The sequence below is a fragment of the Pichia membranifaciens genome (assembly GCF_001661235.1).
Source record: "Pichia membranifaciens NRRL Y-2026 unplaced genomic scaffold PICMEscaffold_4, whole genome shotgun sequence".
NCBI classification, from domain to species: domain Eukaryota; kingdom Fungi; phylum Ascomycota; class Pichiomycetes; order Pichiales; family Pichiaceae; genus Pichia; species Pichia membranifaciens.
This window is the reverse complement of record NW_017566985.1, coordinates 614,491-636,715: the sequence shown is the minus strand read 5'-3', so window position 1 is coordinate 636,715 and position 22,225 is coordinate 614,491. Positions and strand designations below refer to the sequence as shown.

The 22,225-nt window shown below is 45.6% G+C and overlaps 10 protein-coding genes across 10 annotated transcripts; 5 read left to right on the top strand and 5 right to left on the bottom strand.

Annotated features, from left to right (window-relative positions):
* Positions 1 to 145: 145 nt before the first annotated feature.
* PICMEDRAFT_73294 (hypothetical protein) lies at positions 146 to 901 on the bottom strand (the record flags this gene model as incomplete). The annotated part of the gene is made up of 1 exon (XM_019164439.1): positions 146 to 901. One exon carries the CDS (start codon positions 899 to 901, stop codon positions 146 to 148), a length of 756 nt encoding a protein of 251 aa, XP_019016906.1.
* Positions 902 to 1,101: 200 nt separating this feature from the next.
* Positions 1,102 to 4,471, bottom strand: PICMEDRAFT_17063 (hypothetical protein). Its single transcript, XM_019161449.1, has one exon. The coding sequence runs from the start codon at positions 4,013 to 4,015 to the stop codon at positions 1,178 to 1,180; it is 2,838 nt and encodes a 945-aa protein (XP_019016905.1). The 5' UTR covers positions 4,016 to 4,471; the 3' UTR covers positions 1,102 to 1,177.
* Positions 4,472 to 4,892: 421 nt separating this feature from the next.
* Positions 4,893 to 6,442, top strand: PICMEDRAFT_17062 (hypothetical protein). The gene has a single exon (XM_019161448.1). It carries the CDS (start codon positions 5,028 to 5,030, stop codon positions 6,369 to 6,371), a length of 1,344 nt encoding a protein of 447 aa, XP_019016904.1. The 5' UTR covers positions 4,893 to 5,027; the 3' UTR covers positions 6,372 to 6,442.
* A 526-nt stretch (positions 6,443 to 6,968) lies between these two features.
* Positions 6,969 to 8,264, top strand: PICMEDRAFT_34467 (hypothetical protein; the record flags this gene model as incomplete). Its single annotated transcript, XM_019162889.1, has 1 exon — positions 6,969 to 8,264. The coding sequence occupies one exon, from the start codon at positions 6,969 to 6,971 to the stop codon at positions 8,262 to 8,264; it is 1,296 nt and encodes a 431-aa protein (XP_019016903.1).
* Positions 8,265 to 8,394: 130 nt separating this feature from the next.
* Positions 8,395 to 9,402, bottom strand: PICMEDRAFT_12243 (hypothetical protein; the record flags this gene model as incomplete). Its single annotated transcript, XM_019159901.1, has 1 exon — positions 8,395 to 9,402. The coding sequence occupies one exon, from the start codon at positions 9,400 to 9,402 to the stop codon at positions 8,395 to 8,397; it is 1,008 nt and encodes a 335-aa protein (XP_019016902.1).
* A 273-nt stretch (positions 9,403 to 9,675) lies between these two features.
* On the top strand, positions 9,676 to 10,476 carry PICMEDRAFT_73290 (hypothetical protein; the record flags this gene model as incomplete). Its single annotated transcript, XM_019164438.1, has 1 exon — positions 9,676 to 10,476. The coding sequence occupies one exon, from the start codon at positions 9,676 to 9,678 to the stop codon at positions 10,474 to 10,476; it is 801 nt and encodes a 266-aa protein (XP_019016901.1).
* A 372-nt stretch (positions 10,477 to 10,848) lies between these two features.
* On the top strand, positions 10,849 to 12,012 carry PICMEDRAFT_35015 (hypothetical protein; the record flags this gene model as incomplete). Its single annotated transcript, XM_019162917.1, has 1 exon — positions 10,849 to 12,012. One exon carries the CDS (start codon positions 10,849 to 10,851, stop codon positions 12,010 to 12,012), a length of 1,164 nt encoding a protein of 387 aa, XP_019016900.1.
* Positions 12,013 to 12,598: 586 nt separating this feature from the next.
* PICMEDRAFT_25750 (hypothetical protein) lies at positions 12,599 to 13,321 on the bottom strand (the record flags this gene model as incomplete). The annotated part of the gene is made up of 1 exon (XM_019162411.1): positions 12,599 to 13,321. A coding segment is annotated over one exon (723 nt), but the record flags the coding sequence as incomplete, so codon positions are not given.
* Positions 13,322 to 14,908: 1,587 nt separating this feature from the next.
* Positions 14,909 to 15,979, bottom strand: PICMEDRAFT_73287 (hypothetical protein; the record flags this gene model as incomplete). Its single annotated transcript, XM_019164437.1, has 1 exon — positions 14,909 to 15,979. One exon carries the CDS (start codon positions 15,977 to 15,979, stop codon positions 14,909 to 14,911), a length of 1,071 nt encoding a protein of 356 aa, XP_019016898.1.
* A 2,461-nt stretch (positions 15,980 to 18,440) lies between these two features.
* PICMEDRAFT_73286 (hypothetical protein) lies at positions 18,441 to 21,521 on the top strand (the record flags this gene model as incomplete). The annotated part of the gene is made up of 1 exon (XM_019164436.1): positions 18,441 to 21,521. The coding sequence occupies one exon, from the start codon at positions 18,441 to 18,443 to the stop codon at positions 21,519 to 21,521; it is 3,081 nt and encodes a 1,026-aa protein (XP_019016897.1).
* Between the last annotated feature and the right edge of the window lie 704 nt (positions 21,522 to 22,225).

The window sequence follows — 22,225 nt, the reverse complement described above, 5'->3', positions numbered from 1 at the left end:
GCTGGTGGAATCAACCGATAGGCACAGGGTAGTCAAGCAACAAACTCTACTTTAAGCAAGAGCCACAGTCCATTTCTTCTGCTTTGCTAATAGTTTCAACGGTTATTACAAATTTTTATCGTTTTCTGTAAATTATAGACCCCGGTTAGTACTGGAGCTTCTCGACTTCAACACCTTCGACAGCCGAGTTGTCCACAAACCAGCAGACACCGCCCTTGACGTCTTCGGCCAAGCCGTTGACAATGGCACTCGGTAACTTGCTTTCCGAGTCTCCAAATATTTCCTTCAAGACGGTCTGCTTGCTTGACCCCGTTGCCACGAAACAGATAGTGCCGGACTTGGCCAAGTACTTTAGCGTCAAAGTTATTCTCCTTGGAGGAGGCTTTGGAGAGTCGTACAAGGCGGCAACGTTGGAGCTCGACTCGGAGAGCAGTTTGTGACCTGGGAAAAGGGAGCAGGTGTGGCCGTCTGGTCCACAGCCCAAAAGGACCAAATCAATGCCGTGCTCTGGCAAGCTGGCCTCGTATTCTTCTGCGATCTGCTGGTCAGTCTTGTGGTCTTCTGAATGCACCAAGGACTCATTGATTGTCACCACGGTCGGGCCGATCAGGTTCTCGTGGGCCAATGGCTCAAGCACCTCCTTCTCAAAGGCTCCGAAGTTGGAGTCCTTGTCATTGAGCGGGACCACTCTTTCATCACTGAAGTAGATGACCCACTTCGACCATTTGATGTCCTTGTTCTTGAGCAAGCCTTTGGCTAAGATGCTAATCAATGAGCCCCCACTGATCGCAATGGTGAACTGCTCCTTCGTGGCCAAGATTGCATCTTGTTGCTGAATGATAAATTTGGCCAACGACTTAGCAATTGCGTCGCTGTCCTCGTATGCGTATACTTTAACCATTGTTGATGTAATTGGCTTTTCTCTGGAGTCAGGAGAACAACAAGACCCGTAACCTTCTTCGAGCAAGGTACCGGAACATCGTGAACCGGGGAAGAATATATACCGTGCCGATGCCGTCGGCCTCTAGATTAGCCAAGCGAGCAGGGCTGGGTAGCGGCGCTTTTCCACCGCCTGACTATTGCCCGGCTTCGGATTTTCTCTCATTACAGGGTAAAAGTCTCATTACTTCCAATATGCACTGTATTATAATATTACGCAACTACAGATACAGCTATACTATCCAGAATAGTCTGCGTCCACATCTGCCGAACTCTCATCGCTGGAATCTAGCACATCGAACAAGGCCTTTTCATCCAACGGTCTGGCGATGCCAATCTCCACGTCGGAGTTCTCGTCCAGTTGGTTGGCGGCCGTATCGTTCAAACCGTCCAATGTAGTCAACTCTTGTACTTCCCAGTCTTCGGCAACAATGTTGTCCAGTGTACGGTCCAGACCTAGTAAGGAACGACCACCACTCTTAAGGCTCATCACATCATCTAGCATTCCTCCCAATTTGGCTCTCAAGTTCTCACTCATACCGGCTTGCTGAGGTTCAGCCATTCCTGTAACTCTTCGGATGACTTCTTGACGCTCTGACTCCGACACCTCCTTTTTCAATCCTCTGAAGTAGCTAGGCTTGTTGTTGGCATGGCCAACACTCATCCCGACTTTCACTAATGTTTCTAGTCTTTTGTTGGAGTTTGAAACCAAGTCACCGTCCCACTGAATAAAGGTCTTGTCCTTCTGCTTTTGGAAAATTAGCACTACGGTACTACCGCCGAACTTAAAATAACCCAACTCTTGGCCCTTCTTCACGTGGCTGTTCAACTCGGCAGTGATTAAAATGCTGCCCACCATCATAGCACCCACCAGGACAATCTCAACCGAACCGTATTCTTCTGTCTCCATTGTGACAACTGTCCGCACGTTTTCCCCAAAAACATCCAATGCAGATCTCACTGCCATTGGATTGACTGTGTAGTAAGAGCCATGTATCTGTGTAATCTTTGCTATCTTCCCATTCAAAGGACAATGGATTCTGTGGTAATCTTGGGGAGCAAGCCTAAAAATAGCTATTGAATGATCGTTTTCCGTGCTACCGGTATGGTTCTTCGCATGTTGTCTCCCAAGCAACTTTTCAACGGTAAATCCATTACCTTTAATCCATAAAGTCTTGGCGGTCGTGACGTTTTCGAAAACGACCAATCTTGAATCAGCAACCGAAACAATAATATCGTTGTTATCCATACCACCTTCTATGGGTCTAGCTCCGGGTTTCAACCGACGACTGAAAAATTCGTTGAATGTCTTATACCCAGAAGGCGAAGAGCACAAGCATTCATTTAAGGTGGATTCCAAGCCATGAAATTTGATAAAACCAGTGATTTTACATCTGGAATCAGGTTTATCATATCTTGCACCCTGTTTGATAGATAATAGCCTCAACATCCTTTTTATCTTCTCGCTAGAGTTATCCGATTTGACCGACTTATACAGCAATCTTATCCCTAGTTTGACAAAAGCAGATATTTTTTCTTCAAGAACCAAACCCGTTTCACGATCCTGCACTAAAATATGTGCATTGTTCCCGCCAACTGTCAATCTACCGTACGCAATATGCGCTAAGACTTTACTGTACCATCTTCGTGATGCATTATTTGAAGTGGTGTAATGTTTATGTAGAAACTGTTTTGGCTTCAAATCTAAGGTACACATCGACAAGTGCTGTAATGCCGAGCTATTTCTCTTATCAATCTTGTGACAATTTGGACATTTTTCCTTCTTTGGATTGAAGTCATGCCGTATCGTAGCCAAAGAAGCAACAGAGACATACTTGAATCTGATGGAAAGTTCAGGCATGAACTCTTGGGATTTCATGATCTTTCTGGATAGCGCTTTCGAAGAAAACTTGAGTGGCAACTTTTTGTAGGTCCAGGAATTGGAATGATTGTATTCCGATTCATCAATGAGATGGCTTATTTCGAGGGTGGTTGAGCAGATATCATCATTGAATGTGAAAAAGTCGAAGTCATAGACGGATAGCTTCAATTGAAAGTTAAAGGAATATTTACTGACTCTGATATTGATTAGCTGGTTTTTCCAAGACGGATTGAGCGCATGCCTACAAACCGCAGTCTTGAATATTTGCTTTGAGAAGGAAACGACAACAAACGGATCCATATCATAGCCCAATTTCGTTGAGTTTCTGAACGGTGGCAATCCTCTGGCAGATTCAATTTGCAAGATCAAAAATCCATCAGTATCGTCGTGGTACAGATCTGGGTTCGAAGATGAAATATCAGACGCTGATCCGGATAGTGAAATAGGGGTGGAGCTGTGGGCTGACCTAGATCCTCCAGACTTCTTAGATGATGCGTCTCTGCGATAAATCAACTTTGGGCTAAGAAATCGTTGATTTGATTTTTTGGAGGAAGAGTTAAGGTTGGAAATCGAAGTCAACGAGGTTGTCGAGTCGTTCAGACTCGAAGCCAACGAGCTCATATCAGAAAAGGAGGAAACGTTATCCGACAACTCACTCAAGTCGGAGAGGTTGGTTGTGGAGTCATGACCTGACTTTTTTGTGTTGTGATAGGAAGTCAACTGTTTCGTGTACTCCGTGATATCGGTAGTGGATTGAACATGAAAATTTATATCCACCAAGCAGTCTGAAACAGATTTGGTGATTTGTTTCATTTTGGCCGAGTTTAAGGTCAACAACTCCTGCAGGCTTATGGTTATGGGTATATTGTTAGCTGATTTCGAGTCTTCAGCCATGTGTATAGTAAAGTGTAAGCTGTCATTGCTCAACCCTAGTCTTTTGATCGATTGTATATCTGCCAAGCTGATGTCAAAGGAAAGGGTTTCTTCTTCAAAATCAGTGGCCTTCGATACACCGAAGACCAAAGAAGAGGACATCTTCTCCGTCAAAAGAGATATGTCTCGTATCTTTGTGGAAACAAATGAGCCTGCGCCTTGATCTTTCTTCTTCTGTTTGAGGCTGAATTCGACCGCAATCGACACACCGCTTGCTTGCAAGCGGTTGTCGAAAAGAAGCCCGGCATCCGAGAGGGCCATTGTGTGGATTCCCCTGTTCAGCCCTGTTGTTGGTAGGCAAATTAGCTGGTAGCTGAACGCAGGAGGTGGAACAGGTAAGAAAAAAATCGAAGAAGGATATATATTTTTAGGCTATCCTTCTGCGGTGAGACTAGTTTCTCTGTTTGCGGTCTGAGAATGGGTCGGCGAAGTTTCAGCTCCACAAGAATTGCCTCAACCGGTGGAGAGACTACACACCCGTAGACATCAGCCCTTCCCGTCCGCCCCGTTAACGGGGTCGAGCTACACAACTCGCAACTGACAAGGTACAGACCGGCTATGCCGTTCGTGTCAGTCACTCGACGTCCACAAGAGCGCCTTTTTGGGCACACGTCGAGCCTTTGTTCTCCCTTCCTGCGCCCCATGTGCAAATGCCCAAAGCAAACCTAGAGCTACAGGTTGCAAGTGCATGCTGTCGAGGAGGTCGTGAGACTTAGTTCAAAGGTCCGGTACGCGTATGTTCAACACAACAAGGGCTGAGGTCTGCAACTATCGGCTTACTATGACAGTCTGACAGAACACCGTTTTTGTACGTAAAAGAGACAGAGAGATCTTTCCCTCTTTTTCCGTAGCTTACGTCATCATGTTTTTGATGGAATATCCTGCCAAAACGGGGAGAAAAATTCCGGGCCTTCGTTCCGGAAAGAGCAAGTGCTTTCTGATCATGAATCTAGAGGCAGTTGCCTGTTCCAGTCATCTATTCCACGCAATGTACCTCTGTGATAGCGTATTATCTGTCTGCTTTATCTGTACATGCTTGAGATTAGATAACAACGGCTGGGGAGGAGAAGTACTTGCCCTGTAAGGAACTACATATGTCAGCTACCGTTGCCCACTGTAACACGCTATAAATAATGGCAATTCCTGCCTAGCCTTGCCTGCTATCCGACCTTGTTTCGATGCAATTGGAGTTTGCAGTGCTAGCAAATCTCTTGTGCCTTACTTCTTCCTGTATCATAACACCACAACCATAGAATTATAGAGAACGGTAAACATGGCTACTGTCGTCGAAAAAGTAACCCCCGCTGCACCACCACCAGACAGTGCAGCAGACAAGCTGCTGCCTGGTAGACACACATTACCAGCGTCATGGTGGACGTCTGAAAAGGTGCTGGACTTTGAGAAGAGAGCGATCTTTGCCAAGTCGTGGCTTTTCTGCACCCACGAGTCGAGATTCAAGAAAGCCGGTGACTACTTTGCTTTTAACTTACTAGGCTGGAACTTCTTCCTCATCAAGAACAAGGAGGGAGACATTAAGGCGTTCCACAACGTCTGCAGACACAGAGCGTACCCCGTTGTCAGAAAGCAACAGGGCTCCTCCATCATCCTGGGCTGCAAGTATCATGGCTGGTCCTACGATACCAACGGACTTTTGAAGAAGGCGCCCCACTTTGACAACATCGAAGGGTTTGACCCTGTGGCTAACTCGTTGTACGAGATCAAGACGCATGTCTCCCGACAGGGATTGGTGTTCATCAATTTTGACAACACCGAGGACGCCGTCCCGTTCGAGGACTTCTTTGCCGGGCTCGAGAGCGAGATGGACGAGTTTGATTTTGGCGACTACGAGTACCACATGTCGTACGAGTTGGACGGCCAGTTCAACTGGAAAACGTTGATGGACGGCTACCAGGAGTGCTACCACTGCCCAACCGCGCATCCGGGGCTCAACCTGGCGTTCCGCATGGAGACGTACAAGGTTGTCCCCAAGGGGAACTACTGCAGACACTACGCGAAGATTGTCGAGGAAGATATTCCAGCTGTGGTTGAAGAGAACGACCCGGACACCGAGTCGTCGTGGTTTGGCTTCGGCAAGAAGAAGGAGGTGAGCAAGGCGCCCAAGAAGCAGAACCCCGGCGGCAGCTTCAACGGTCTCTGGTGCTACTTGTTCCCCACCAACGGCGTGAACTGCTACTCGCCAGCGTGGTACTCGATCCGCGTGCTCCCAATCACCGCCAAGCGCACCATTCTACAGTACGACATCTACACCAAGAAGGGCGCCACCGCGGACGCAAAGAAGGAGTTTGTCGACTTCTTGCAGCAGGTCGAGCTCGAGGACTTCAACCTCTGCGAGGCCACACAGAAAAACTTGAACAACGGCGTCTACTCGACCGGCTACTTGCACCCCACAAAAGAGAAGGGCGTGCTTCATTACCAGGGCTTGGTCAGCGACATGGTGAAAAAGCACTTTGCCCTCGAGAAGGAGACCGGCCGCCTCATCAACCCTGCCGCCTTGACGGCCCGCCAAAGCGAAGAGGCCGAGGAGCTCGAGAAGATCTGCACAGGCATCGAGTGTCTGGGCTCCAACCCGGAGGACCACGACGGCCTTGACTGGTAGCTGTTCTTTGTCTAGCTAGTTTCTGTATTTCTGTTTAGTTCTTTCTTGTCCCATAACCTTATTGCCAGTCATATTGCATCTCATGTTGCCAACTCCGAGCCCTTTCTAATCCGCCTGCGCCACATCCCCGGCGCCCCGGCTTCTTTTCCCGGTCGGCCCAGCGCATGTGGCGCAGCACCGTGACCGGTGCGGGCCCCGCATTTTCGCCCAAAACGGTTCCCTTCACCCTCGTCTCGTCGTAGCGGTGAGATTGCAACAGGGCCAGACGGCTGGGCAGAGAGGCAGAGCGGGCCTCAACATTTTTTCCAGAGGCAGGTAGAGGCCTGGAAAGCCAAAGAAGTGGACGACAGGTGGGGGTAGGAGGGTCGATAGGGTCTCCGAAGTGCCAATAAATAAAAAGAAATTTATACACATATCTGTGTTTGTGTTTGTCGGTCTGCTCCTGCAAGATAGAGGGCTAAAAAGGGAGAACAGATCCGCATCTTGGACATCGAGAGCGCCGAATTGATGACGCCGAGCATCGCAAGCGTACAGAAGACAGATATCCAGGCCAGCTCACGCAACAGCAGCAAGCAGATACCAGGAAAGGAGACGTTGATGCAGCTAGACCCTAAGCTAGCGTCGTCCTCGGGGGCGGCGGGCGCCGTGAGCGAGTCCGAGGCGTCGTCGCTCAGCGATACAGACGTGCCGCCCCTCTCGGGCAGCAACAGCTCCTCGAGACAGAACAGCATCTACCGGCACAACCACTGCAGCAACCAGAAGCCGCTCAACGTGTCAAACTCACACATTGTGAACGAGAGGGAGCAGTACGAGGCACAGGTGGTGCCGGAGACGAAGGACATCTCGTTGCCAAACCACGCCATCGACGACATCAAGGAGCTGTCCATCGACATCGGAGGCTCGTTGGCGAAGCTTGTGTACCTGACGAAGGACCCGCACAACGCTGGCGGTGTGCGCTTGAACTTCTACAAGATCGAGACCGACAAGATCGACCAGTTCATCCGCTTCATACGCTCGATCATGGATACCCAGTTTGACCACTACAAGCAGACCCCAACCATCATTGCCACGGGCGGCGGCGCCCACAAGTACCACGACAAGCTCAGCAGCGAGCTCAACTGCCGGATCCAGCGAGAGGACGAGATGCAGTGTCTGATAATAGGCTTGGACTTCTTTATCCGCGGAATCAAGAACGAGGTCTTCTACTACGACGAGGCCAACAACAAGTACATCGAGATCGACCAGTCCGACGAGCCCGTTGGCGAGGTGTCGCCCTCCGTGTACCCGTACCTCCTTGTGAACATCGGCTCGGGTGTCTCCATGATCAAGGTCACGGGCCCGAACGAAGGCAACTTTGAAAGAGTTGGAGGCTCATCGCTTGGCGGAGGCACCCTCTGGGGGTTGCTTTCAATCTTGACCGACTGCAATAGTTTCGACGAGATGCTCGAGATGGCGTCCACGGGGAACAACGAGAACGTCGATCTCTTGGTAGGCGACATCTACGGCATGTCCTACAACAAGATCGGGTTGAAGTCCAACCACATCGCCTCCTCGATGGGAAAAGTGTTCAAAGAAGTGATAGATACCGAAAAGGGCGATCTCTCGAGGGAGGAGAGACTGAGCCGGTTCAAACAGGAGGACATAGCTCGCTCGTTACTCTACGCCGTGTCCTACAACATAGGGCAGATCGCCTATTTGCAGGCGCAACGCTTCAACTTGAAGAAGATATACTTCGCAGGCTCCTACATCCGAAATCACTACCAGACTATACGAACCTTGAGCTTTGCAATCAATTTTTGGTCTCAGGGAGAGAAGAAGGCTTATTTCCTCAACCACGAAGGATACTTGGGGGCCATGGGGGCCTTTTTAATGCGTCGAAATGATTTGGGCTGATGTTTTTGCCCAACTATCTATTATTTATACTTGATGTATTACTGTCTCTTTAATACATACACGGAACCATACAACCATACAGAGCCATGCGATTATATGCCCATTGTTGCTGCTAATGATGTTTCTTGCCTCAAAGAGACTCCCATATCCCCACTAGTTGGGTGAGGACTCGGTGTTGTTTGATCAGCTCTTGCTCTTGAGGAGTCTTTTTGTGGGTTGACAATACCGACAGCTGCTTCTCCAGCTCCATCTTCTCTCGCTCCAACGTTCCAATCTCCTCATCAAGCTCTTCCTCCTGTTTTGTTATGCTTTGCGATGTCGACTCCAAGTCAAGCAGTGTTTTCTCCAGCTCGTCTAGCTCAGAGGTGATCCTGTTAAGATTTGTCTCGAGCAAATCCACGCCAAAAACATTCTCCTCGATGAATTGCTTTGCCCAGCTGATCGGTTCAGAAGATTTGTTGTCGCCATACTCCATCCCATTCTCCTCGAAAAAAGTTTTGTATTCTAGTGTTTTCTCCACCATGGCGTTGATCTCCTCCTCAAGAATTGGCTTTCCCTCAATACATCTCCGGATTTCCAGCTGGTGAAAACATTTCCCTATCTTCTTGCGCAGGATCCTTCCTATTTTTTTCATCTCCTGCACTTGCTGTTCAAGGTTGTCGATCTTGATACTCAATTGTTCGGAGTCTGCATCAAGAGAAACAAGCTCAGACGACGTAAGCTCAGTTCCTGCGGTGAGCAGACGAAGAAATCGAAGCTTTGCTTCAAGCTCAAGAAATCTGTAGTTCAGTCGTGTCTGTAAATGTGTAACTGCATCCAGATGACTAGCGAAGGCCTGTGGGTTGGGTACAGTAATGCTGGAAAGCGACGTCATAGGAGTCTGAGGCGAGGCAGATATGTTTCCAGTTTGCTGCGGTACTTGGTCATTTCTGTTAATAGTCGAAGCTATGGAGGGGATCTCGTGAATAAACTTTTCATATTCTTCATAAGTGGTCTGAAATGGTAACTTATTGTCACCCACGGAGCTATAGGACATTGACGGAGTCGAGAGTTGCGTGGGTGTATGCGAGTAGGGCACATCTGAAAGAGAGCTTGGGGAGTTTGCCACCGGTGTGGCTGGAGTGGCAGGATGTGACATTTCACAGTAGTAGGAGCGTTGTTTCTAGGTGCTTTTTATACTTTTGTACGAAGTGCTTCTTTTTACTTATTATCCTGTGTTCTCTTTGCTTTGAGGTAAACATCGCGTTTCATGCTGTGGTCGTGAAGGGATTTCCCGATCGAGACAAGAGTGCTTTTTGAATGATTTATTTTCCCGGCACCACCATTTGTGCAGGCAGATAGCAAATTCTGCCAGTCGGACCGCCCTGTTCAGTTTGCCAGCTTCGTCATACCATATCGTTCCTCACTAGACATGAGTAAGGAAATACTAGACAAGGTGCACACACTGCTCCCAGGTTTTGAGATCTCCCTGGTGAGTCAGGGTGCCGAGGCGCTTGTGTTTGTCACAGCCAAGCACCCATACCTACCGAGCAACATTACACCTGCGAAATTGGAGACCACCAAACACTACATCATAAAGTATCGTCCGAAAAAGCCGTACAGACACGAGCAGTTAGATCTACAGATTACAAAGAGCAGGACTGCAAGTGAGGCGAAGTTGCTACACAAGCTGGAGACCCTTGGCGTTCGGGGACCCAAGCTTCTTGGTCTCGACGCACCTAACGGCATCATATGGATGGAATTTTTGGGCTTTCGTTTGGAGAACAACAACTTCAGCAGTTTGAAGAACTGGTTGTGGTGGATTGAGGGGAAAGGCCAAGCCGAGGCGATTGGATCGCAGGCGAAGGATGTCCTGCGAGAGGTCGGCGTCGCCATTGCAAAGCTCCACATGAACGACATAGTGCATGGAGACCTCACCAGCTCCAACATTGTGCTCACCAGAAAGGATAACGACGCTCTTCAGCTTGCACTCATCGACTTCGGTCTCTCCAGCTACTCTGCGCTCGTGGAAGACAAGGCCGTCGACCTGTATGTCATCGAGCGGGCACTTATTTCCACACATCCGCTCTACTCGCAACTGTACAACGAGTGGCTTTTGGAGGGCTACCACTCCGTCTACTCCGACGCCAAGAAAACGTCCCAATGGGTGGACGTCGAAAGGAGGTTGGCTCTTGTTAGAATGAGGGGACGAAAACGCTCAATGCTCGGTTGAAATCTTTTTCTGGCAGCTCATCCTATCTGCTTGTATAAACTGTATACCAAAAGCCACGTCTCTTCCGTAGAACAACCATCATCATCACTACTATCACCAACATCGTCGTCATTAAAGTGGTAACTTTCCGTCTGCTTACGTAAACGCGCCGATCGGCCCAAATCAGTCTTTTGCGCTTTTCTCGGGCTCGAAATCCATCTAGGTACTGCAGGGAAAGCCTCAGAAGGAGGGAGAGAGCATTAAGAGGTAGCCAACGCTCTGAGTAGATACTAGGGGCAAAGGATTCAGTTGCGTGCAATCAGAGCCATTGTGTTGCTGCACAGTCATCAAAAGAACACAAACAACAAATACACCCAGACACAGTCAGATACGATGGAGCCAATTGTCTTAGACCAAGGTACGGGGTTTGTCAAGATCGGTAGGGCCGGTACCAACTTCCCAGACCACACATTCCCATCCATGGTGGGTCGTCCAATTCTACGTGCCGAAGAACGTTCGTTGGGTGATGTAGAGATCAAGGATATAATGTGTGGTGACGAGGCTGCTGCGGTGAGAAGCATGCTTCAAATCTCATATCCAATGGAGAATGGTATCATCAAGAATTGGGAAGATATGGAACATCTATGGGATTATGCTTTTTACGAACGGATGAAGATCGATCCTACGGGCCGCAAGATCTTACTTACCGAGCCTCCAATGAACCCACTCAAGAACAGAGAGACAATGTGTGATGTGATGTTTGAGAAATACCAATTCGGTGGGGTCTATGTTGCGATTCAAGCAGTGTTGGCCCTTTATGCGCAAGGTCTATCTTCCGGTGTTGTTGTCGATTCCGGTGACGGTGTCACACATATAGTCCCAGTCTACGAGTCGGTTGTGTTGAACCATCAGACAAAGAGATTAGATGTTGCGGGTAGAGACGTCACAAGAAACTTGATCAACCTTTTATTGAGAAGGGGGTACGCGTTCAACAGAACAGCAGATTTCGACACCGTTAGACAAATAAAGGAGCAGTTGTGTTATGCATCATACGATTTAGATTTCGACACCAAGCTTGCAAACGATACAACCACATTGGTGCGTAACTTCGAGTTGCCCGACGGCCGTGTTATAAAAATCGGATCTGAGAGATTTGAAGCACCAGAATGTTTGTTCCAACCTTCTCTAGTTGATATTGAGCAGCCAGGTGTCGGTGAATCATTGTTCAACGCCATCCAGTCATGTGATGTCGACGTCCGCTCAACATTGTACAAGTCGATTGTGCTATCTGGTGGATCTTCCATGTACCCAGGTTTACCTTCAAGATTAGAGAAAGAGCTTAAACAGCAATGGTTTGTCAAAGTGCTCAAAGGCGATCCTTCCAGACTTGAAAAATTCAAGGTCAGAATTGAAGATCCTCCAAGGAGAAAACATATGGTTTTCATTGGAGGAGCAGTGTTGGCAAACATCATGGCTGATAAAGATCACATGTGGATTTCTAAGCAAGAATGGGAAGAACAGGGACCAAGAGTTTTGGATAAATTAGGCCCTCGTTGAAAGAAACAAGGTAGATGGAAAGAAGATAGCTACTACTCTCCATTTAGATTAGATGCCTACATTTCTTTCTCTGATGCATTATTTATTTCTTATGTGTTTATACTCTTTATATCGATCTATAGTAAAAATATATTATGTTACAGTAATTACAGTTCTTTTTCGTCGCTTTCGTTTAATGCAGATTCTAATAGTACACAATTCAATTGAATTTCTCTCCACTCACTCTTTTCCAAACTCCGTCGATCAAACGATCCAGTCTTTCTTGTGCCTTTTGATCATCCTTGTTTGATCCATTTACTGTCCCCAATGCAACATTCTTCAGCTCCGGATGTCTACCCCCAAATCCAACACACCCTCGTACAACTTCTTTAATTACCGCTTTATCAACAACCACCGGATTGATGAATACGTTGTTGAGTAGTTCCTTACCGGTTATACGTTTGGTAGGATCTCTTATCAAACATTTCCTTATCATGTCAACTAGATATGGACATACCTTGATATTTTCTTCTTCTTTTCCTTCAGCAACTTCACTATCTTCCTTCTTCCCATTGCTGGATTTTTTCCGCAGGTTAACGGCATTTACAGGATAGCTTATATTAATTGATGAATTCGTGATTGCTAAAATTTTCTTTGTTCCCGTATATGAAGCATAAGGAGTCAATCCATACGTTAGTTGGTATAATATACAGCCAAGAGACCAGATATCAGCTGGTTTACCTACTTTCCAAACACTGGACCCATTGTCTGACTCAGCACAATCGAGTAAAGTCTCAGGCGCCATGTAATTGGGCGTGCCCATCTGATACTCCCTATACACATTGACTGTATGACCTTTGATAGAATTACTTATTCCAAAATCGATCAACTTCAAAACCCCAGAAACAAAAACAAAGTTTGCAGGCTTTAAATCTAAGTGAACAACATCCATTTCATGAATAGCATTTATGCATTTGACCATTTCTTGGGCATGATATCTTATGAATTCAAGATCATAAAATCGTGACATCAGATGACGGTTTGATAACACTGTTGCCAGATCTAAGTCACCACATTCCATAACGAAAAATATAACTTTTGAAGTCAACGAGTAATCCAAAAGTCTTACCACTCGGGGACAATGCCTTAGCTTGTGAAGAATCTTTATTTCTCCTTTTAATTCTGAGACGGTTGACAATTCTTGATCTTCTAAATTGACAATCTTTATGGCAAGGTAGCGGTGCGGGGAATCGATGACTGAAGCTCTAAAAACTTTAGATGAACCCCCTTTCCCTATTTGTTCAAAGAGCTTATACTTATGCTTATTTATTTCTAATTGTTGATTCTCGGTATCAGTCCCTTTCTCTTGCTTTTCTTTTTCGTATTGCTTTTTCTCCTGAAGTTGTTGTTGTTTTAAAAGTTCTCCTCGGTACTGCTTGATTTCCTGCTTTAAGAGATGTATTTCTTTCTTTTTGTCTAGAAGACTTTGAACATGTGAGAAGTCGTTGAATGGCTCTGAGAATCCAGAGCTCAGTTCAGATTTAGGGCGAATAGATACTTGTGGTTTTCTCTTATCGGATAGTCCATCCAAGTCTAAAACTAAGTTATTGTTGTTATTTTTGTCTACGTCAAACAATCTCAGCATATTATTCTGCAGCTTGGCATCTGTTGATGGTTTTATGGTACGCCGTGCAACTTCAGGAGAGTCTATCATGAAGCTTTTGTCTTCTTTCCTGTTACGTACTGGTGTATTGATAACATTATCCATGACAGGTATACTCATACTATTCAATTCTATTGTTGTGCGTTTATGTAAAGGGGAATATTTTTTTGGGGTAAATTGTAGAGAATGTTTGCGCTCTGTATCATCTGTGATCACGTTTTCAATTGGGTTTTCTTTATCATGAACACTTTCATTCTTCTGGCACGGTTTGGAACTTTCAGCACCGATATCATTTCCTTTATCATCAAAACCATCTCTCATTTGGAGTGGTTGACTCGATATTCGGATCTGACTCAAGGAATCAATTGATTTTCTTGTTGTACTTGCTTGGAAATCGCCGTCATTTGTCAGCCTTCGTGGAGCACCCAAGTTTAATTTTTTCATGAACTTTGAATGGCGGGATATAGAGGTATTAGTGGCAGAATTTACATTATTGAAGGTTGTTTGATGCGTTGTAGTTAGTTTAGAGGACCTCGTGGCATCATTGAACGTTAACGAGGTCATTGTATGCTTTGAGGGGTTAATTGGTTTGCCCGACTTTTCGTTTCCCATTTTCGTAGAGGTTGCATTGTGGCTACTGCTGTTACCACTGATGATGTTGTTGCTATTTCGATTTTTATTGCTAGTACGATCTTCCAAAATTGATAATGCATACGGAGAGAGCGCTGGTGGACAGATGACATTGTCAAGGTCGTCTATATCGTATCTGATGGTTTCAGATTTGTTATTGACTTTAGTCAACGAGGTATTATTTGATGCCGAGGACGGGAGATATTTCGACATCAAGGTGGGTGTGTGGTTTGCCCTTCTCCTCCAGCTATATCTGTTATACTCTAAGTGGTGTTGGAGTGTGCTTGATTTGCGGGACACGTTTAGTAGAATGTATCAGGCCTCTGTGCTGTGTGTTTACCTTCAGATGTGAGACGTGAGGAAGAAAAGGAACTTTTGAGGAAAAGGAAAAAAAGATAAATAAATAAAAATGGGGAAACGCGATCAGCAAAAACGCCAGAGAGTAGATGCAATTTTCGAAAGTTTCCGGTGGTTAACGTAGATGTTTAGACAGTATATAGAAATATTATCAATATAGTAAAAAAGTTCGAGATAGTAAAAAGAGAGGAGATGGAAACAAGAACAGAAATAGAAATGTTACAGAGCAAATAAATAGAGCTATGGGCAAAATACTCAGGGCGTTGTTCAAGAGACGATCTCTAGATAGTTACTAGGACACATTCCTATTTCCCCACGTTTGTTTTTACCTTGCCACCAGTTACCGTTTGTATTTTTAACCCTGAAAAGCTCACCCTTCGCAAATGAGAGCTCATTGACGTCATCAGGACTTGCCATGTAGTCGTACAGCCCGCGGACGAGGATTGGATAGTCTTCCATGTATGCAGAGGCGGAGGATATTCCTGTAAAGTTAGTGCCCTCGGGGTTGTCGCTGTCTTCGTTTATGAGGGCGTGAGGGGGCATGATACCGCTTGCTCTGAAGGCGGAATCGTTGAACTCAATGTTGGACATTCTGTTGGTGTCGATCTGGGTGGTGCTTGCTGGGTTCTCAAAGCCGGCTAATTCGTGCGCATCTTCCATATTGCTATAGACGTCTCCGTTATTCTTGTCACTATCGTCATATTGGCTGTTGTACTGATTGTGGTCGAAGTTCAACCTTGTAGTGGACTGCGTACCCGGGTTGTAAGAGTAGGAGTTGCCTCTGTTGTTTATTGAACTGATTCTCTTTCGGGTAGCCATCTGGTTAGGGCCACCGTACCTGTTGATTGAGGCGATAACCGGGGCATTCGGGTCGGACCCCAAGTAGAAAAGCCACATGAGGTTCGATATGCTTAGGAGAATGAACCCTGTGCCTGCAGCGGAGCAGGACGAGTCTGAGTTGTAGATCAAATTGTTTGTGGAATTCGAGGTGTACACAAAGGCGATGCCGATCATCGCAACAAGAAATTGTCTGTAGAGGAATATCAAGTTGAAGAAGTACAGCACGGGGATCGCTATTATGACAAATAACTCGAACACCAATCCCCACCAGGTGAACTTAGGGAAGTACTTTATCGACTGGGATGCCGCGATCGACCCTGCAAAGGCGATGATCCAGGAGATGGCGCTGACTGTGATGGTCGCCACTATGATCACGTTGAACGAGAGAGAGGAAAAGCGCTTCTCTGGAACCGACGCACGGTCTGGTTCACGGCCGACACCGTTGTCGGAGTTTCTGTTGAAGGGTATCCCCGGCGTGGGTATTTGCGGCATGGCCATGGCTTGCTGCGTGATCGTGAGGTCTGTATGGGAACAGCAAGTGTGTACAGGCAGACAGACAGCAGCTGTAGCGGCTCAAGAGGGTGATGCCAGCGAGTTCAGAAGAGGCCGAGCACGAGATCGAGCACAGATGAGGCGTGCAAGTACCTACAGAGAGCAGTGGATCCCTCCACACGCACACCTTCGTCTAAATACACGCACGCTCCTGCTTCATCTTCAAGTACACCAACACGCTGCTGAGGTAAACAATACCAGTGCAGCGTTGTGGCCGAGGCCTTCTGTAAGGCACGCGTGCGGCAGACAAGCGTGCGAGGGGTCGAGGGATCGAGGGGTCGAGGGGTCGATCGGGCCCGTCTCCGGCGGCGCCAGTATGGCAGTCAAAGGCCTGTTCCCTCATAGAAAGACGAGTTTATGAGTAGCAGCCTCTCGACAGGGCAGAGTGTTGAGTTTGTGACATGCCTGTGCTCCAAGCGTTTGTCGCATTCTTTGGCTGCCGCCAAGAAGTTGTAATCTCTCGCCAATATCAGTTGGTCACTGAAAGGTATCTTTGCACGTTCACACGTTTTTTGTAGTGTCATTTATTCGTGGTCCACCAACACTCAGTCTCCTGCTTCATCTCCCGTGTCCTCTCTACTTTCTGACACTCCCAATTTGCGAATTCCCTAACTTCCAAAACTTTCAGAACAGCTTGAGCCACTACTTACGGTTACACACACATGTGTGCAACAACAACAGATTGAGTGCATAGGACGAGATCCCAGTTACAATGTTACTTACCTCGAGAGATTGTTACACTCGTTTGGCTGCATCAGACTTTGACTTGCAGAGGGTATCATATTTTCTGAGCCGTCAAATTTATTAAGCAAGAGCAGTGTGCAGTCCATACGTAAGGATGAGCCGCCTGGCCAAGGAGTAGAAAGGGTACGCTATTCCAAATAGCCCACTATGACGTACAGCGCGAAAAAAAGTCGATCGACCATTAATTAGTCACGTGACAGAACACCAGGCGGCTTATTCTTGGCGGCTGCAGCTGGACTCTTAGCGGCCCCGCTAGACTTGCCCGACGCTCTGCCCGCTGGCGTTGCCGCTGCGTCGTCATTGCCGCTACCAGTTCACCAGGCTCTCTTGTCTACGGGGCCCTAGTTTGTCCTCTTTGTTTGCAGAATGCCCTGCCGCTGTCTTGTTGCCTCGTCGTGGCGGTTGCCTATGTCACATGTCTTCGGAAGGCGTTGGGCAGGCCCCGCCGCGAGGCTGCCCCCCCTCCGTGGCAGGGCTATCACCCAAAGCAGCTGTACCCGACAGCCCCTCTTTTTCCCCGGGGCGCCGGGGCTTTGGCGGGAGCCATGACAGTTTTTCCACCTCCGTCTGTTTTGGAGACGCTGCGCCGTCCGGACGGCAACTGCTTGCGACGTCTGCAGCAGCAGTACGCGAACATGGTCCCTGCCTGCTATCGGTGACCAGGCAGTGGCAGGCAACACTGACCGAGGTCTGGAGAAGCACGCAGAAGGGTGCAACGCCAGCTGCCACAGAGGCTCCCCGGTGAAGCCTCTCCGACAGCTGGTGTTGTAACCGAGGTGCCACGGCACGGCATGTGGCTAGCGAGCTCCATCCATAACCGATAGCCCCAGCTACCACACGGGAAAAGAGACTCCGAGCGGAACGAAAAGATGAGGAAAATGTAAAATTAGGTAAATCAGGCAAGTGGGACAAATTGCCGCCAAGGATGGCGTTCTATTGTCTCCGTACGGGGCACTCTTCCATATCGTCGTCGGTCTTTTCTCGAGTGTTTGTCAAGTCCCGCCAGCTCTAGTGCAATTTGCCACCTCCGGATAGAGACGGTATAGCATATGCCGCTGCCACCACTGCCTCCGCCACCTTTGCTTTTGACATGTTTCAACGTTTTCCCTGTTTCCTGCCTTTTTTTCCCTCAAATATTTTTTTTTTGCTAATTTACTTGACTTGACCAGCTCCCTCCCCCTATTGTTATTATTACCTTTATCGGGGTTTCACAAGCCCATACCCTGTTGCCCCCTTTCTCCCATCTGTTGCAGATACTCCCTCCTCTCTTTCTATAAATATCTTTCTCATTGCCCCCCTCTTGTTGCTCCTCACGTCCCGTCTGTTGACACTCGGAATGCCACCGACACTTGTAGCTGAACTCCTCCTTTCTTTTTGCCTTTGCGGAATTGCTCCTTTTAGTTGCCTGAATACTTTACTGATACTGTTCCTTTCTTCCCTTCACTTCTCTCCCCCTTCTTTTTTAAAAGTTCCGATCCGTAGCATTCCCTCTGTTCTTTGAGTCCCTTGACAGTTCTCAGCCTCTCCCTTCCATCTCGGACTTCAGAGTGATCCAAGGAAAAATAAATCCATTTGTATGAACTAGATATATCTTCATACCGAAGAAAAAGATTATCTTACATACATACACTTCAGCTTGATATCCTATAAAATATCAGACACTATGGCTATCTCAGCAATCCCGAACATCCAAAATCTAACCTTGGACAACAATTTCTCTCAGTCATCCTTTGAAAACATTTCGAAGGAAGACGTTGTTGCCAACGGTTACGTCGCTTCCGTTTTCGAATCCAAACATGATCAGATCAACAAAGTCATGGATCAGTTAGATTCAACCGGTTTGATTCCGGAAAACTTGATTGAGTCAGAAACAAAGTTCTTCTATGAGAACTTGGGTATCGATGATACCTATTTTGCCTCGGAGTCTGTGGAAAACATCGCTTCAAACATTTTGGCAATCTATGCTGCTAAAATTGATGCTGCGATCAACGGTAAAAACACCTCTTCAATTCATTTCAAGAAAATCACCGAAGATAAACATCACGCTGTTTACTTTGAAACCGGTGACTCAAATTCTTTTGAAAAGGAGATTGATGATGAGTTCTTAGACGCCAAGGATTCTTACTATAGAGTCGAATCTTTCAACTCCGTGCTACCATCGGAGGAATTGATTCGCTGCCACTTCGTTTACAAGTCTGATTTTTCAGAATCAGAAACCTTGTCATCATCTTCTTTGATTGAATCAATTTCTGACAAAACCTTTTCCAAGATTGCAACCCCTTACACAAAAACTTTATACTCCGAAGTTTTGACCCAACTTAAGGATACCGAGGGTCCTGTTGTGAAGCACTACACTTTATCCGAGACGGGTGAATTGAGAATTATCATTGGTTTCAAAAAGGGATCTTCCCACCGTTACAACTCTGCCCTTTCTACGTTGGCAAACTATTATGGTGCTACTTTGAAGAGAAAGTACGTGGAAAATTTCTCAAACAATTATACCATTATCTCAATGTATCTTGCAAACAGTCATGAAGTTGAAACTGGCTTGACAACTTTACAGTTGACCAAAGATGCTTCTTTATTGTACTGCATTCCAGATAACAAGTTCTACTCGAAATTTGAATCCGGTATTTGGTCAATTCAAGAATGTATTTATGCTCACTCGGGAGTTATTTTTGCAACACATTTCTTGAATAGATTAGGTCCTGAATTCCAGTCCTTGAAAGAGTTGTTGTTAGATTCCTCAAATGTCTCTCCAAAGAATGTTGAATTGGTTAGTAAAATCAAAGAAAGATTCACTTCAGAAACTTTCTCTGAATCCTATATCATGGAAGCCTTTGAATCCAACTCAAACTTGATTCGTCAATTATACAAGAACTTTGTTGACACTCATTATACTTCGTCTTCTATTGTTAAAACATTATCATACCAAAGAGCCTCCAAAATTGAAGGTATCCAAAATGATGAACAGTTTGAAAGAGCTTTAGCTGAAATACCAAATGACGGTTATTCAACTGTTTTGAGCATTTTGTACGCTTTCAACAAATCTATTTTGAAGACCAATTTCTTCCTCACTTCCAAAGTGGCCCTTTCCTTTAGACTAGATGCTTCATTTTTGCCAAAATCAGAATATCCGAACAAACCTTACGGTATGTTTTTTGTTGTTGGTTCCGAGTTCAGAGGTTTCCACATTAGGTTCAGGGATGTTGCAAGAGGAGGTATTAGAATTGTTTTATCAAGATCGGAAGATGCTTATGTGAAGAACATGAGATCAATGTTCGATGAAAACTACAACTTAGCTTCAACTCAACAAAGAAAGAACAAGGATATTCCAGAAGGTGGTTCTAAGGGTGTCATTTTGGTCAATCCAGGATCTGCACAAGTTAAGCCAAAGGAGTGCTTTATCAAGTATATTGATTCACTCTTAGATTTATTGATTAAAGATCCTTCAAAGGAGAAGATTGTTGACTTATACAACAAACCAGAAATGTTGTACATGGGTCCTGACGAAAATACAGCAGGTTTCGTCGATTGGGCTACTTTACATGCTAAAAAGAGAGGAGCAGCATTTGGTTTCCCATGGAAAGCTTTCTTTACCGGTAAATCTCCAACCATTGGTGGTATCCCCCACGATGAATATGGTATGACCACTTTGAGTGTTAGAGCTTTCACTGAAGGCGTCTATTCAAAGCTTAATATCAATGACTGGTCATTGATCACCAAGTTGCAAATGGGCGGTGGTGATGGTGACTTAGGCTCTAATGAAATTAAATTATCCGGTGATGAAAAATACGTCGGTCTTGTTGATGGCTTTGGTTGTATAGTCGATGAAGATGGTATTGATAAACAAGAACTATTAAGATTGGCAAATAATAGATTTGGCAACAACAAATTTGATAAATCAAAACTGGGTCCAAAGGGTTATGTGATTTTGGTTGATGACAAGGATGTGACTTTACCAAACGGAAAGATCATTCACAGTGGTATACAATTCAGAAACCAATTCCATTTGAAACTTCAAGAAATCTATCCACCAGATTTCATAAAATTATGGACTCCATGTGGTGGTAGACCAAACTCTATTGATGTCACCACTGTTCACTCATTACTTGATCCAAAGACAGGTAAATCAATCATTCCAATTATCATTGAAGGTGCTAACCTTTTCATCACTCAAGCCGCAAAATACATACTCGAAGGTGCAGGTGCAATTGTTTTCAAAGATGCATCAGCTAACAAAGGTGGTGTTACTTCTTCTTCTTTAGAAGTTTTGGCTGCTCTATCATTTGATGATGACGGATTTTCCAAGAACATGTGCATGGACCCCGAAACTAAAGCTTTGCCAGCGTTTTACCAACAATATGTCAAGGAAGTCCAATCAATCATTGTCAAGAATGCTAGAAACGAATTCAACATGCTTTGGAAACTTAAGGATGAAAACAAGAAATCTTTTGCAGATTTATCAGATGAACTTTCTGTTGCAATCAACAAACTAGGTGATGAGCTTTCGTCCTCTAAAGAATTGTGGGAAGATACTGAATTCCGTAACATTGTCTTGAAGGATGCTTTACCAAGCTTGTTATTGAACGAAGTTGGTTTGGACGGTATCCTTAAGAGAGTTCCTGAAGCATATTTAAGAGCTATTTTTGCGACCAAACTTGCTTCAGAGTTTGTTTATACCAGAGGTATTGACGCAAACCCAGCAAAATTCTTGGAATTTGTATCTAGTTTGAAGAAGTGAGGCTATAATTTATTTGTTTGCTTTTCCATATTATTGTGTTTTCCTAATCTAATTCTTCTGTTTGAACCGAACTTTGTTTTTTATTCTTTTTGTATTTCCCATACTCAAAAGTCTTAATTTATTAATCTACCGAATAAAATGGTCAAACAAGCAGATTTTGGAAAGCAAAGCTTTAAAATTTGCGAGGAGTGCTGACCTTTTATACGATACTGGATTTCTAGATTTTTTTGTGGTGGAGAAAACCAATAATACACATTTTTTAAGAAAACGGTTGACCGGAGGAAATACGGTTTCAAATGCCTAATCAGGAAAATTTCTTTTCTGAGTTGCCAACTTAAGCCAAGCGGTCGAGTAAAGTTTTACGGCCGAATGTGTCCAACCCAAATTTGCAAGCAATCAATTTCTAGGATGCTTCCCTTTTATGTATGGTACCGACCGACCTATGAAAAAGAATTTTGTTGTTTTGTTAAAGCTGCGATGTTACCCATTGCTCCTCAGTAAATGTTAAATGTTATTGGAGTGTACTTGTATACACAACCGTACACAATTCGTCGGTATTTCTTGGTCAAGGTACGTACCGAACGCTAATAGGTACTGCGTGTACTGCAACCAGATATACAACTTATAGCCACCATGAGTGAAGTGAATGTATTAATTCTAAAAATCCAAAATAATCTGCACTAGTCGAATGATGTTAATAAGTA